The 16,396-nt window shown below is 44.9% G+C and overlaps 1 protein-coding gene across 1 annotated transcript in view; it reads left to right on the top strand.

Annotated features, from left to right (window-relative positions):
• The first annotated feature begins 4,094 nt into the window (after window positions 1–4,094).
• Window positions 4,095–16,396, top strand: part of RNF217 (ring finger protein 217) — a 64,274-nt gene continuing 51,972 nt past the window's right edge. Inside the window, exon 1 of the mRNA XM_050972452.1 lies at window positions 4,095–4,889. Coding sequence (XP_050828409.1) covers window positions 4,254–4,889 — 636 coding nt within the window. The 5' untranslated portion in view covers window positions 4,095–4,253. The remainder of the gene's footprint in view (window positions 4,890–16,396) is intronic.

Below are 16,396 nucleotides of genomic sequence, written 5' to 3'. Positions count from 1 at the left end.
AAAAAGGATAAACATACTAAAAATTAGTGATGCAGGCAAGAAAACAAGAAAATAAAAACAGTGTTACAAGTGTAAAAAAAGGACTTTGAAGAAGTGTGTAGAATTAATAACTCCAAAACAAGAGCAGCAATTAAGGTTCTAAGTGCCCTTTAAAATTTGACTTGAGATGTTAATAAGATCTGTTTGGAAAGATCCATAAATTCTAGAAAAGCATTTTCTGTCCTTAGCCCAGATGCAGGCAGTAAGTATCATAGGTAGCACAGAGGGTTTGATCTGTTTAAGCAATGTGTAAGATACACAGTTATGTTTTGAAGGTTGTTTCCATAGTGCTAGATAAAAATAATGACACAGACTGTTTTCCAAATAAATACTGTAACAATTAAACTAGGCACACAGCCATTCTTCCTGATCTAATTAGGATGCTCATAAGAAATTATTCTAGTGCATGCCTTTTTCTAACCTACACTTTCTGTAAAATATATGTGAATCTTCCACCTCACAAGATGAACAGAAGCCCAAGAATGCCCCTCAAAAATTAAGTTCTGCACCCAGTGACTCAGTACCATACTGCCAGTTACTAACTCACTACATAGAAAGAGAAGGCTTCACATTTCCTCAGAGGCTATCAGCATAAGCCCAGAAGAATTAATGTTAATTACTTTTCCTAAAAACATTAATTATTTTTAGTAAAAGTAATTTTCAAGAAGTCTCAGGAATCACAGCCCTGGGAAATTAAATCCTCCTTTTACATATAAGTATACACACAGATAGATGTATGACACAAACAGCTCAGACTGCTTTAGCTCTGTTACATTGCTGAAAGTATCTAATCAGTTTTGAAATTCATTATAGAATAGCTTTCGTGACTGTGTGTAGCAATGAGTTCTACAGTTTGCCTATATGCTGCATAGCCCAGTACTTTCTATTGCTGAAATTTTACATAAGTTTGTGCTCTTTTATTAAAGGAAAGAAAGGAAGGTAGGAAAGAAGGACAGAAAACAGAGAGCAAACGAGGGTGGAGGGTCTCAGGCATTACTCCGGAAAATTTTACAAATTTGGAAAAATGCAATTTTCACAACAATTTTCACAAAATCACAACCTCTTTGTTCAATGTGAATAATTAATAACAATAATAATAAAAAACCCAAAACAATCCCAAATTTGGGCATTACTAGAACCTTGGTTCTAAGCTATGGAACTTTAAAATCAGGCATGAGTAAAAGGACCAGCCATAAACATACCTATTCAAACCAAACCTTCCAATTTTATTCAACAGAAAAGAAAAGCATTATGGAATTTGCTACATTCCCAAAGATAGGCAAATCTAGGTTCTGGTGGACCACACTGGATAGAGCTTTCCAAAACCAGGGATGTCTCACAAATAATTAATGCCCTGCCAGCTGCTTCTTCATACTTCATTTGCAGAGTTCAAATGTGTGAATCTCTGTGGAGTTTGACTTGGCAGTACATCACAGGGAGAAAAGTGATTTTTCGAGCAACTAGGCTCAGTTCTACACAACTGTGCTCAAACACAATGAAGTTCTTGTAAACCAAACAGTTTGGTGATAAAATGGTTTATCTTTGTTGGATAATTTATTTTAATCTATTATCTTATGCAAATCCAGCAGTGCTGCTATCTTTCTAATATCTTCTGTAAGGCTAGACATGCTCTACAGAGAGTGTAAAATGAGTGGATCTAAAATCAGATTTTAAATCAAGAAAGTTTTAGCAACAGACTCATTCTGGATGCAAATCTGACTCATGGTTTATCAAAACCTGTGCAACAGCCAGCCTAAGACACATCATGCAGCCTGTCAGCAGCAGTGCAGCCTCTTTGGGATCCGCACATTCATCCCTGTATGGACTTGTGCTTCGTGCACCCAGGCAGCTACCAGCAGTGCAACAGAACCAGCACCCCTCACTGACTGCTCTTTCTCTCACCAGCTCTCTTGCAGAATAAGCAAGGGCCATGCAACACAAAATCCTATTTTGTCAGATTGCTGGGGGCTGGTGGGAGGTTGGGATGGTCTTTTTGTGAAAATTCTCCCTTAATGTCATTCAAATATGCGTCTGTGTAAAGGCACAGTGGGAAAGGCCATCAATACGTACTAGCAGGTCATGTTATGTTTACCTCAAGCCTGTATTTTTTTTCTGTCTACTACTGTATAATTTCATACTTTTTCAATATGCCTGAGAGAATACGTACACAATTTGGCAAAGACTTGTTGCAAAGACTTGGTTGATATGTTTGTTAAAGAGTGGGGGCTGCTCACCAGCCAAGGCCAGGGCAAATCCCACAATCACAGACAGAATGGGGGATCCTGGGAACAGCTGGGCTGGCACATCTGCTCACTCTTCACAACCAGGAGCAGCAGGACCCATGGCTGGGCACAGGCCACTGAACTACCTGTCCTTGGACCACTAGCTGGTAGGGCACAGGCAATTCTGTAACTCCTATTTGCTTCATGCTTCGCCTCAGCTAAGTATGATTATCATTGCCATTCTGAATTCCTGAAGGACCCTGTTCCCCTGCTGTGCTTTAGCACACACATTTCTGAATTAACAGTGGAACAACATTCTGGCTCTTGCAATGATGCTATCTTTCTAGTTGTTACTTGAAGTTCCAAGTTCTTAAGCGGTAGGCCTGTTTCTAATTCTCATGTTTATTCAATCATTAGAAGTTCTACAGTGAGTATTTTCAAAGTAAGCTTTGGGATCATACTCCCTAAAGGCTCAACTAAGAAAAGTTATACCTATTGTTTAAAAGAAATAATTCCCCTACATTGTTTTCCTAGAAGGGTAACTGTAGTCTGACATTGCACAAATTCATACCCACTGACTTCCACATCTAATTGGGTTTGCAAGAAATTGAGCATTTTCAAGGCGAAGAGCCCCCCCAAGCCAGCAGCTGTTGCCAGCTGCTACACAGAGCCTGCAGTGCCTCCACATTGCCAGCCTTTTGTAGCCACCCTGTGTGGCTTTCTGGGATGCTCAGCTCCTTCCCAGAGTGCACATGTACTTCAGTGCCACACAGGAACCAAAAGCTGGACTGGCTGCATAAAGTGTCCTTAATGCCCTGTACTCTGGGACACTGCAGCTAAGCAGCTGCACTGCTGAACTCAAACATAGAGCCAGGGAAATGCATGGAGCTGCTCCCTGCATGAGCCTGAGATCATGAGCTCACTGGGGTTGAGGGCGCAACATGCAGACAGCCATGATGTCCCTGACTGTCATCTCCTGACTTGCAGACCTCCTCCTCTCACTCTAGTTAAGGCAAACACCATGTCCTCTCAAGCAGAGCGTCTAATTAACCTCCGAGGAACACAAAGTTCGGCATGGAAACTGCACAATCCATGTTAAGGTACTCAGTTGCTGCAGCATCAGGTCCATGACATCTTCCCTATGTGATGATGTAAATGATGACATCAAGGCCTGGAGATACCATCTTCAAACAGAGGCACTGGCATACTGACCAACTCTAGAGCAGAATGTCCATACATCCCCCTAATCCCCATCAGTACTTGAAGAAGCAAATACTGTTTTGGACCTGTGAGGATACTCCTGTTGCTAATAGTTTCAATTATTGTTATGAATGTGACTCTATTGCCTGGATGTTAGTGCATGGCTCTCACATGGAGTCGATGATGCTCACCACAATTTTTGTCCTTCGGGGCTGATTTTTAATCGGACGCTCACCATTTACTCAGAGAACATTACTCTGCGGCCGGGCCGCAGGTACACACGTCGGAGGGAACCTGGGGCCCAGGACAACGCCTTGCGGTGCCGATGCCGGGCGCTGCCGACCGAACAGCCACGCAGTGTTTACGGCGGAATGAGGGGCGCAGCCGAGGACCTGCGTCAGCGCGGGCGGGGGCGGGCCGGGCGGGGGAGGCGGACGCGCCCGGCGGGGCGGCCGCCGCGGGCGGGGGGCGGTGACGCGCGGGGCGGGCCGGGGCGGCTGCGGGGCGCGGCCGGGCGCGCTGCCCCGCGGCACCAGGGGAGGCTGCCCGCGTCCTCCCCGGCATGGGGGTCGGGCTCGGGCCGGCACCCCGCGGGCGGCGCTGACCGGAGCGGCGCCCGCCGCTGCCGCCGCTCCCTCCCCCGTGCCCGCAGCCCCTCGGCGGGGAGACCGGGCGGCGGCGGCCAGCTCCCGCAGGCGGGCAGCGCGGGGTTCGGCGCAGCGGGGCTCAGGACCCGGAAGCAGAAGCGGGGCCGGGAGGCGGCTGGATGGGAAGGAGCGGCGGCGGGCGGCGATGGGGGAGCAGCAGAGCTCGCTGAGCGCCCCGCGGGCGGCCGCCGCGCCGCCGAGCCCGGTCGGGGACCCGCGGGAGCCCGGGCCGGACGATCCGCCTTCGCCGCGAGAGGCGGTGCCGGACGGCGGCGCGGCCGGGCCGGGGCGAGGCGGAGAGCTGCCGCCGGTCGCCGCCGGGCCGGAGCGGCGAGGAGCCGACGAGGAGGCGGAGGCGGCGGCCGGGCCGGAGCAGCCACCGGGCTCGGGGGAGCCGGCGGCCCCGGCGGAGGAGGGGCCGGAGGGAGGCAGCGGCCGCCGCCGCCCCCCCCGGCGGCACGTGTACTGCACCGTCTACTGCGTGGAGAATGACCGGCCGGTGGCGGCCCCCGGCTCCCCCCGCGGCGGCCCGGGCGTGGGGCAGCCCCCCGCGCGGCGCGGAGTGGTGTCGGGCGACGACCCGCTGTCGTCCGGCGGCAGCATCGAGGTGGTGGACTTGTACCTGCTGCCCGAGCCCTTCTCTGGGCTGATCGCGGGCGAGTTCGGGCCGCTGCTGGTGCTGAGCTGTCGCGTGTGCCTGGAGGAGAAGCCCATCAAGCCCCTGTCCTGCTGCAAGAAGGCGGTGTGCGAGGAGTGCCTCCGGCGGTACCTCAGCTCCCAGGTACTTCCCAGCGGGCGCAGCCGGGGTGTGCTGGGGGGGCTGTGGCCGCAGCATGCCCTGGCGGCCCGGCTGTCGGGGCTGGGCCGTGAGGTGCGGAGGGAGAGGGAGCCTTTCCCGTCCCGGACGGAGCGCGTTCGGCCGCCACCTGCGTGCGAGCTGCGGGTTCAGCCACCTCTCGTTCCTGAAGCGCTGGTCTGCGCGTTCGTACGCGGCTGGTCGGGCTGGTCGCTAATGCGTTTTTAGGTTCTTGCCGTCTTTATAAGAATTTTCGCTTTGAAATCTCTCTTGCTGTTACCTGACCGGCGGCGCCAGTTTTCTCTTAAGAGGCGGCCAAGGAGTCATAAGGAGCGGAGTTTGGGAGCGTTGGCAACCGCCCCCGAAGCGTCTCCGGGAGCCGGGGGTTTTCCCCGCTGCCGCTTGATGTTCGGGCCCTCGGTGCAGCCGCTCAGCCTGCTCCTCGCAGGACACATCGCGTTTGGTGTTGCGCCAGTTGTGCTAGCTTAAAATAGTGTATGTGTGTGTGTGTAACTGTTGGTGGACAATTGCAGTTTACAACAGTGAACAATAACTTCTTTGGAGGAAAAAATTTGAAAACACCACTTTTCCATCCTAGTCAGGCAGCTGCTCATCCTGGCAGATAGCTGGCATATAGGGTGCTTACATGCTCATCACTGTTTTGTCAGTCAGAACTCCTGTTTCAAACCAAAATCAGCAGCTTGATAACTAAGCTCTGTCTTGGCTAATGTTTTCTGTAGTTAGTTTAGCACCACTGAATATCTGTGTGTTTCTGCTGCTAGTGTAGTCATACCCTAAACAGGAACAACAATGGGAGAAGTATGGTGTATGTGGGAAAAACAAAATCAACTAAACCCTTTGCTTACCACCTTTATGAGTTTATTCCGCAGAAGCTTTTAGGATGTGCCTGGTGGAAATGTGCTAGTTTGTTGATGGAATGAATTTTTTCACTTATTTGGGGCTTGGTGCTGTGCTGGGGCAGTTTGTGCTCCTGCTGGGCTGTACGTGTAGGGAAGGAATGGATGATTACAGCTACCCCTGCAATCCATAAATAGTTGACAGGCCTCTTCTGGCCAGAGTACATTTCACTGCTTGGAAATTGCACGTGAAGTGCAAGTTGCTCCTCTCTGGGCCCTGGTAGCCGATGTAGCATTTGCTGGTGCTGGTAGCATTAGTTTTGGCTAATCATAAACTCAGTAGCATTTTTATGATCTTGTTTGGATATGTTTAGATAATAGCAAAGGATTTACTTGGGAACTGATGGATTGGATGGTCAGAGTTAATATTTTGTGTGTTTCCTGTAACACTGAAACTCAGGAACACTTAATAAGCCTTCTTGAGACTTCATGCACAGAATTATTTGATTTGTAGATAAGTGGTAGACTGCAAACTCTCAGTAAGTTTTAGATTATATTGTTTGTGGACATTTGTGCTGCTTTGATATCTGCCACTCGGGTCATATGTCAGAGTATTGACTTTCATTTAAGCTGGAAATTGACAAGTGTTGTGATGTCAGGGTGATCTTCCCCATGTCCTGCAGGTGCCTGCAGTTTACAGTGATGTAATGGAACTTACATGATCTGGTATCTTAAAGCCATACTGAAGAACTCTTCTGCCTGGTTTAGGCTGAACTCTTGGAGAAGGAAGCAGCAGCTTGGTGGCTGAAATAGCTGGCTGGCCTAGGAAGCAGGTATATGTGCTATGGAGTGGGTTTAGCATTGGCCAGGTATTGGATGTGGATGCAGGGATACAAGGAAGCCACTACTCTTGCTAAGCACCTGCAAAGCTGGTCCCAGCAGCTGGTAAAAGGAAGGTACCCATATGGCACGGATGAGTACTTAACTGCTGTACTTTAAAGGTGGGGCAGGGATACAGATCTTGAGGAGTGAGATTCACAGAACACTTCTGTGGACATGTTGTTACAGATGCTTTTATGAACAGGCAGAATGTTAGCTGCTTGATAAAATTTTTAGGGAAAAATGAAACAAAATGCAACAAATAACAGTCCAATGTGTTCTTCCCTTATCTTCCTTTTTGAAAAGGACAAGACAGCGATATTTCTTCAAGAAGAACAAGAAGTGATCTCTCTTTCCTTTGTGCTGTAGAAGGACCCTGTGAGTCATCCTGGGGAGAGAGAAAGGCATCTCCGTGTCAGTTATGTTAGAAGAATTTCTGGAAAGGATGAGTGAAAAGCCAGTATAGGTTAGAAATCAAGTTACCTTTCATGTTTGAGACTTTGCATTTTTTTTTGTAGGAAATGAAAAAGAAAATTTATGAGACGCTCAAAAGGTATAAATGCTGAAAAGCTGTATTTGTTTGAAAATTTTAAAAGATCTTACTTTTGGATATGATCAGCATGATTTAAGAATGTACCTAAAATTGAAAACAAACGAAAAACAATAGGAAAAAAAAAAAGCCAAGCAGCATTGTGAATAGTTTAGATCTGGTTTTCTTGTCAGAGAAATAGTAATATCTGCCCTGGCTGACTCTACGTCTCCAGAGGAGTGGTCTCTCTTGCTGAAAATGTGGAATATGTTGGCAGAAGTATAGCACTTAAAGTAATTTGTGCGGCCTTTGATGTCTGTGTGTGTTCTCTCACTGAAGAAAACTGTATTCTTCATGATAGCTTCATTGTGATTCCTGAAATGATGTTTAATGGAGTAGCAAAGTAAAAACTCTGTTAATGCACCCTGCTTTCTTCTATGCAAATATATAACAGCATCAGAACTTCTACCTTCAAGCCCTTTATAGATAAGAAAATCAACCAAAGTTTTAGGCATTCTTAAAAGGAATGCCAGATGAAAATACTCCAACTGCAGAGTTGTTGCTCATCATGCTGGAAAATGAGGGTAACATCTGAAGGTCCTTAGAGGTCAAGTCAGTCTTATTGCTGGCACCTTGCTGCATGATCCCTTTCAAAGATTTAGTGGCTGGAGCAGAAGGCTAGCAGGCAAGCCTGGAATGCCCAGGCTGATCTGGAGCTTGACTTTAGGAAATCATGTGATGTTACTTCTGCCTCAATTTAGCTATTCTGTCTCACATCCTGATAGTCACAGAGCACTTTGGGGTCTGAGTATGACCAGTTGATCTACAATTCACAAAAAAAATCTGTGACCATTTGTTTGGACTCAAAGAAATTGATGATGTGGTAATTGATGGGTATGGGTAATGGGTTGTTGTGGAAGAGGTTGTGTGGAGCCCAGGATTTGGTGTGGATGCCACAGAGGCTGAGTCAGGTCCCAGCAAGCCCTGTCCCCAGGAACTGATGCAGCCCAGAGCTGTTGTTTGTTATGCTTAATGGGTGAGATTGAAGAGTGTGATTGTCTGTTCTCCCTCCATGGACTTTCAGGTTTGTATTGAGTGGGGTTGGGATCAAAAGTGTGGAAGAACCATTTCCCATTCAGCTGGAAGCTGTGGGTTTCTGCACTCTGTCATCCAGGATACAAACTTGGGATTGGGAAGCAAGACCCAGGACATTTAATCTCACAGGTGTGATATTACATCTGTATCTCCTTCACCTCATTCACTTCCCATCTTTCTCTTCATTAAACATGGCACCAAACCCAGATTATTTCAGAAACTGTGCATACCAAGGTTTGCTAAAAAAGTTATTCACTGTCTAACCACTCTGGGCTGCTTGTAGTTTTATGTGCAAGGGAGCATTTCACTTTTCCTATAAAATGGTTGCAAAAGTTTTATAGAAACCTCAGTGCCTGCTTTTTCTACATGCAAATAGGGAAACTTGATAATCCTGTTTTGATGCTGTGCTCATTAGTGAAGCTTTATTTTGTAAATCTTGTAACTCTGTTGGAGTAGTCATTCTTTTAGTAAAAGACTTTGGGTGAGTTAATTTAAACACCATACTGTATTCTTCATCAGATTTTATGGTGCTTTAATTATAGGAACTCTAATGAGCTTAGTAGCCATGAGTAAATCAGAAGGGATGGTTGGGGGTGGGGAGCAGCTGACTGTTTTGTGCATGGTTAGCTTTGGTGGGACAGGGATCCTTCTTTCTTCTGAGCATGAAATGTGGAGATCATCTTCCCTCTCAGGATCTCAGTCTTTCTCTCTCTGTGACCTGAGATTTTTTTTTTTTTTTTTGATCCTTCTCTTTTCTGTGCATGATTTTTTTCTGAAAGAGCTGGAGAAAAAAAGCTGCTGACTGTTACAGTCAGGATTTTTGTGGGGAATGTGATTATAAGGCTGCATAGTGAAGAGGAAAATTGAGGAGCAGTCTACATCACATAAAACTAGTACTGGCTTGGAGCTGGAGGGCCTTGACACCTGTGTCTCGTCAGGTGTCTGATGGTATCATATAAATGATACATCTTCAAAGCTGTAGTCTGCTGATGAAAACCAGCCAGCAGAAATGTAGGCACCAAGTGCTGAATCATCTGATGGTTAATGAGCTGCTTGTGCCCTGAGTCAAACCAGAGCTCAGAAGGGCCACTGTCATTCAGTGTAGAAGCAGCTCTGTGTTTGCAAGGGTAATTAATCTAAAACCTTGCTCTAACACCAGCTACTGAGTTCCTGGGATGGCTGCACACTGCCTGCCAGGAGGTGATGGCAGGGTGAGCGACCACCCCTCCAGCTGACATTGCAAGAATGCAGAAGTTTCCAGAGGAGGAGGAGAGATGCAGGAGGAGAAAAGAACGTGCTGGTTTACAGGCTTTCTAAACCAAATCAACAGCCTCAGCCACTGTAAGCCGGTTGTGCTCCCGAGGAGAAGAAGGCAGATAGACTTGGTCCATCAGATGTAAGCAGCCTATGAGCTGCAGGAGCACCTAAACTATTTCTCTGTCATTTTCAGCAAGCAGCTTCTGAAAATCTGTTGTGTTCTCCTGATGTGTTGTATACAGTACCAGTGTCAAAATGCTGCTGCCTAGGCAGATATCACAGTTCAGGATGCTACCCAGATACCTCTAAGATTGTGAGAGTTAGTCTTTCATATTGTCAAGATACATGGCAGACTTTGAATCTGAAGCATCTTGAATGTTTCTTGGTGAATCCAGTTTGTGCCAAAACTTAAATTTGGAACAGTTTACAAAATCCAGCATTGATGAAAATGCTTTGAAATTAGTTTTCAAGAAAACTAGTTTTGAGCAATGTTCTTGAATGATAATACTGCCTAGTTATCCCACTGTGTGTAAGCCTAGGTACTCTGTCAGCATATGAGCACTGCACATGGTATTTTTGTTCCCTGTGCAGATGTAGCTTCAGGCTTACTCTATGTGGCTAGCTATGACTTCCTCTTGTTTGGAAAAGTCTTTAGCAGATGTAGAGCTGGAATTGTGGCTGTCATTTCTTAGCCGTGCTTACGAAGTGAAGCGGAAGAGAGTGGCTGTTCTTACAGCTAAGAACATTTTCAGTAAAACTCTGGGATCTGAGATACTGAGAATAAAACGCGGTGTCACGTTTGAACAGTTGCAGGCAGGGTTTTGCTGATGGAAAAAGGCCTGAGTTCCTGAGAGGAGGATAAATGGCATCATGAAATGTTGATGTTGTTAGTGAGTGGTAAGGGTAAATGGTGGGTGCTACCGTGATACCATAAGTCGGCTGATGTTGATAGTAAAGTTGATTGAGGTGTAAAATTTTCCTATGAATGGGAAATTGCAGTGGGAGATGGAGAACAGTTTTGTTTTAGTTGGGGCTGAGACCTAATTATGAAAATGTGTTATTTCTATGAAGAAGAAGCCCTCCTTGTCAGCGGTGTCTCACAGCCAGTGTGTTGCACCTCACTGGTCTGTGGGTGGTGTTGGCTTTGGGGACCACAGACAGGCTGAGCCGTCAGGAGATCTTCTGCTGCATGCCCTCCCTCCCTGCTCCCACCAGCTGTTCACAGGAGCTACCAGGCACAGGTATGGAATCAGTCCAGGAAATGTAAAATTAAATGAGTTGAAAACCAAATTGTTGGTGTTCTGTTGCTCAAACAAAAAGAAATGGAGGAGTTAAATGAGGTTTGGGAAGGCCTACAGCTCACCTCTGCCCCATAACTGCTTTTCCACCCAGAGCAACTGTTCTTCCAACTGCTCTGGGGCCTCTTGGCCCTTCATTCCTCTTTTCTTCTTGTACAAATATCTTGCTTCCTGCTGTCTAAACCAGCCAGGCTCGAGGAAAGTATGTATTTTAAATGGCCAGGATGTCAGTACATTGTCAAAATGATTAAGAGGTGTAAGGGATGTAATTTCTTTAAAAGAATTCAAACTGGAGGCTTCCCCCTGAAGAAGTACATTACTTACCCACCCAGGTTTATCTCTTTCTGTATGCTTTATCTGCTTGTACTTATGTTTCTCTTGCTCCTTTTTTTTAAAGTACTTTCTTGATGAATTATATTTTAAAAGTGAAAAAGTCCTCATCTATCGCATTTTGTTAGCCAAATACTATTTTTTCTATACTAGAAAAAGTGACAAATTTGCCTTGTTGTGAAAAGGCTATTTAATTTTTTAATCCCTTTTTAAGTACATGAAAAATTTTTGGTAAGGCAAAGAAATTAATTTTACTTGGAAGTTAAAAACTAGGGTAAAAAAATCAAGACTTTACTCAGAAGAAAATTTAATGAATTTCAGTTGGGAAGGTCAGAAGTTTAACAGTAGTTTAGGCCAGATTTGGAATTAAACCTGAAATGATTTAGGTTCCTTGTTCAAGTCCACATTTACCTTAAATGCTGCCTTACTGCTTTGATTTGAAATTGATGTAAATTTTCAGTGACAGCATTGTTGAGGTGTGCTGTTGCTCTCATTTACTTATTCAATTGTGAGAAAAGCTGTGCAGTTTCTAGATTAGAAGTCCATGAAAAGGTAAAGAAATTTCCAAGTATATCACACTTCCATTTCCTTACAAGCTTGCTAAGTAGACCGCAGCGCACTCATTTTCCCCAGTGATGTTTTTATTAAGTACAGCACAAACAGTGTAAGATTTTGTACTGGAAAATAGAAGGGGCAAAGTTTTATTATCTCAAGCTTAGTCATCCTGATGCCATTGTGTATTGTTTTCTACCACTAACATGATATGGATGGCAGCAAAGGCAAGCACCTCTGATTTACTTGGTTTGGCTTCCTGATCTTGTAGGAATGGTGGTGTATCAGCTTGGGCATGTGGGATGGGGATCTGAGTGACTCTGTCCCTTTAGCTTGTAGGAAAGGGAAGTCCTATCCAAACTGTTTCAGCTGTGATGTGGCTCTGTGGGGGTTGCTCACACAATACAAGGAAGGAAGAAACAGGAAAAGAAGATTGCTGGGATGGGAAGGGCATGATGATCGGGTAGGAATTGGTTTGCTCCAGAAGGTGGACTTGCTCAGGGTAAGCTTTCATAAAACAAAAGGGAATTGTGAAGGTTGGTGGCCTCCATGTAGGGTGGATCCTTGGCCTCTATTTAAAGTTGCAGCTGAATACTGGCCAGTTATTCTGGTAAATGGTGGCCAGAAAGTAAAATGCGTCTTGCTCTTTTTCTGGTTTCCTGTTGGATGGAGGTAGGCAGGAAATAAATCTAGCCTTAAAAAAGAAAAAAAAAAATTAGTAAGGATTCTAAACACAGTTTAAAGTATAGAACTTCCAGGAAAATAATGGGTTAGTGTTTTACTGAGCTGCTGGAAGACTTCTATACCCCCCTGGCACCAGGGTGGGTGGAGTAGGTAGGTAAAACATCCTATCTGTAACATGATTACAGAGTGCATGTGAGGTGCCACTTCCCTACAGAAGCAGAAAGAATATAGTGTCCTTCACTGTAGTCAGTACTATTGCTGTTGTATGGGGGGCAAAGAAATTTGGACAAGGACTTCTTAACCTTTCAGCCATTTTAATGTTGCTCACTATGAGAGTGTTAAGTGGGGAGAGGACATCTTATGCCTTTCCATTCCAATGCATCTGTGCAGTGCTGGGTAAAATCTGTCCTCTTAGAAGCCTCACAGGAGCAAGCATATAAATTGCTCAGTGCTTTTTTACATGCATGTGCAGTTCAGTTGTGCAGTAGCTTGGAAACTCTTTAGTTAACTTAATGGCATTAGCATGCAGGTTAAAAATGGGAAAGAATGTGCAACTGTGGATTTTTTTTGAATGGATGGATCTGCAAAAGAGCAATGATAGCCCACAGTATTTAGATGTCTAGTGCTGCATACCAACTACAAAGTGTACATATTAGTATGTTTTTTTTTGTGATGAACAGATCTATATGGAGGTTAGAAAAGGAGTTGTGAAACACTGGCAGTCTAAGTGTTGTTTCTGTTAGACATGTATGCATGTTGACATATACAGGTGCACCTAGACCTCAAAGTGGCCAAAATGAAATACAGTATTAAAATCTGAATATTTCAAAAAATCTGGATATGCCCATATCTGGCGGTCCCCATTTGTCTTACATAAGGGAAGTGGAAATCAAGCAGACTCAGAAATTTTCACTTATTTGTATAATGGAAAGTAAATGTAGCCTTGCTTTTGTTGTATTTCTCAGTAACATTTAAAGAGTAGCTTTCAAACTTCTGAAGATTCTTTCAATTCTTTCAATACCTTATTTGGAGTTCTTACTTTATTTTAAATTACTAGCATCTTCCCAGGCAGTAAGATATAAATCTTCCTTGCAGTGAGGTGCAGCTGTTACTGATGGACATCACTGAGTGCTTTTTGTCTCAGCAAAGTAGGTATTTCATGTCAAGGCTTGATTTGTTGTTCTTTCAGTGAAAGCAACTCATCAAATCCTGCCTGAATTATCCCAGAGTGTAATGCTTCATGAGAACCTCACCCAAGCCATGACAGGTAGTCAGACAAGGCCAAGCTATCACTTCTGGTAAATTAAGGATCTAAAATGAGTTCTAGATCTCATTCTATTTTCTCTCCATGTCAAGAAAAGGAAACTTGTCTAAAGCTGATTCTGTACAGTGATTTTAGCTAGCAGTGCTGCTTACCCCAGTCTGCTACTTGTTCCCTACTATTTGTGCATCATTTGATCCATCATCAGAAAAAAAGATCTGGTTTGAAAAGCAACCTTTCACAGTCATTTTTTGCTTCTTTTATTCTTACCTAGTTTCTGATTGTGTTATGCAGAATATACAAATGTTTATTTCACCATGAGGTGGTACTGAATAAAATGCTAAGGCGGGCAGTTTATTTTGGCAGCTGTGGCTGCCTGTCAGACCAAAACATTTAAAAATGACATGTTCACAAACGTGGCAGATGGGGGTTTTCATTTGAGCCCGATGAAATCAAAACTGCAGTTTGGTCCTTTTGCTGCATCATTTCCTCTTTCACAATCCAGAGGGAAGTTACAGCTTATCCAGTGCCTGAAGGTGCATCTGCACCCACAGCTCTTGGACAGGCAGGGTCCAGGGAGTTACTCAAGCTGCTCACAGCTCTGAGGTGCCCAGTCAAGCCCAGGCTGGTACCCACTGCTCCTGTCTCCGCTGCCTGTGGCATCATTACATATGAGCTTTCAACTAGCAGAATTTTAAAGCATCTTCATGTGTTTTGTAACGTAGATTATTCTGAAGATAGTCTTACAAGTGAAGTTTTTCCTGTGAATATGCTGCAAATGAGGAACCTCTCTCTTGATCTTGCGTATTTCAACAGCTTTAGTTTGCTGCAGCCAAACAATGCCAAGTGTGGTTGTTATTTTATTGAGAGAAATTTTTTTCTGCACCACAGAGCTCTCAACGGAAGTTTCTTGTTGTTCCAAATCCGTTTGAATAACAAGTGAAAAGATGCAGAACTTAAAATTATAGAAGAATGTGGGGGTTTTATTGTGTGGGTTATGTTGTGTTTTGTTGGGGTTTTTGGGGGGATGGGGATAGGGGTGTTAGGTTTTTTGGTGTGTTTTGTTTGGGTTTTTTTTTTTCTGAAAACACAAAATGCACATTGGTATTGAATATGACATTTAAAAACATACAACAGAGCAAGGTATGGCACTGTTGTGCAAGGTATGGCACTGGTATATGTGATTAGATTTTGATAGTGAAGGTTCTTTTGAGCTTGGTCATACAGTCTCTTGGTATAAGTAGAAAACCTAACATTTCTGTTGGAGAAGGCAACCAAAATAATGACTATTCCAGCAAATTCTTTTCCACTCTAATTGATTTTTTACGTTTCTGTAGGTGTACTGCTTTTGACCTGTAAAAATTTTAAGTCTCTTTTTAAAATCTAGATTTTTAGAAAAGTTCTAGCATGTGCACTGGGCTGTGACTGCAGCTTTCACAGGCTAGAAGCATGTTTTTTAGCGAACAGCTTTGAGATGTTTGGAGAAAGGAGAGGAGAGCAGGAGAAGAATCCTATGTCATTGCATCAGTAATGAACTGGCACCAGACAATAAGTTTTATGATACTAGCTTATCATTTTGGTTCTGTATCAAGTTTCCATGTAGGAGAATTTTATCTATCCTTATGGTGAAAAGGAGCAAGGAAGAGGTCTTTGATTATTTTTATTTTTCAAGTACGAGCTTGTCCAGCTGTTGGAATGTTAGTAGGAGACAGCAGATCTGGGTGAATGATGGCAGATGATGTAAACGGCTGATAATGATGAAACCACTAAAACCTGAATGCAATTTGATGCTCTAGTACAGAGAAGAGAGCAGGAGGCACTTGTATCAGGTGAGGCTTGTTTGGAGTCTTGGGTGTAGTCAGTTGATGCTGGCCAGATGCCAGACACCCACCAAAGCCTCTCTCTGTCTCTCCTCTGCAGCTGGACAGGAGAGAGAAAATACTTGGGGTTGAGATAAGGACAGAGAGAGATCACTCACCAAATACCATCATGGGAAAAACTGAATCAAATTAGAGATATTAATTAAATTTATTGCTAACATAATCAGGGCAGGATAATAGGTAAAAATAAACCCTTGAAGCACCATCTCCCCACACCCCACTCCTTCCCAGCTCCACCTCCTATTCCTGGGAGCTAGGAGACTAGAAATGGGGATTATGGTCAGTTCATCACATCAGGAGTTTCTCCCCCTGCTCAGGGAGAGGAGCCTTTCCCTTTGCTGCACAGTGGTCTCCCTCCCACAGGAGACAGTTCTCTGCAAACTTCTTTAACCTGAGTCCATCTCAAAGACAACAGTCCCCCTCAAACTGCTGCAGCATGGGTCACACTTCCACAGGGTGCAGTCCCCCCAGGCCAAGCTGCTGCAGCGTGGGCCCCTCTCTCCATGGGACTCCCACCTACCTGTTCCATCATGGATCTCCTCTGTGGGCTGCAGGTGGATCCCTGCATTGCTGTGGAGCTCCATGGGCACAGCTGCCCCACCATGGTCTGCACAGTGTAGCTGCAAAGAAATCCCTGCTCTGGTGCCTGGAGCACCTCCTGCCCCTCCTTCTGCACTGACCTTGGTGTCTGCAGGGCTGTTCCTCCCACATATTCTCACTCTGTTCTTCTCTGGCCACAATTACATCTGCACAACAAATTATTTTTCTCTTGTTTAAATCTGTTACCCCATAGATGTTACCACCATTTCTGATGGGCCCAGCCTTGGCAAGCAGCACATCCGTCTTTAGAGCCACCAGGGACTGGCTCTG

The sequence above is a fragment of the Serinus canaria genome, chromosome 3, assembly GCF_022539315.1.
Source record: "Serinus canaria isolate serCan28SL12 chromosome 3, serCan2020, whole genome shotgun sequence".
NCBI classification, from domain to species: Eukaryota; Metazoa; Chordata; class Aves; order Passeriformes; family Fringillidae; genus Serinus; species Serinus canaria.
Note: the sequence above shows the minus strand (reverse complement) of the source record. Positions and strands in the feature narration are given on the sequence as shown.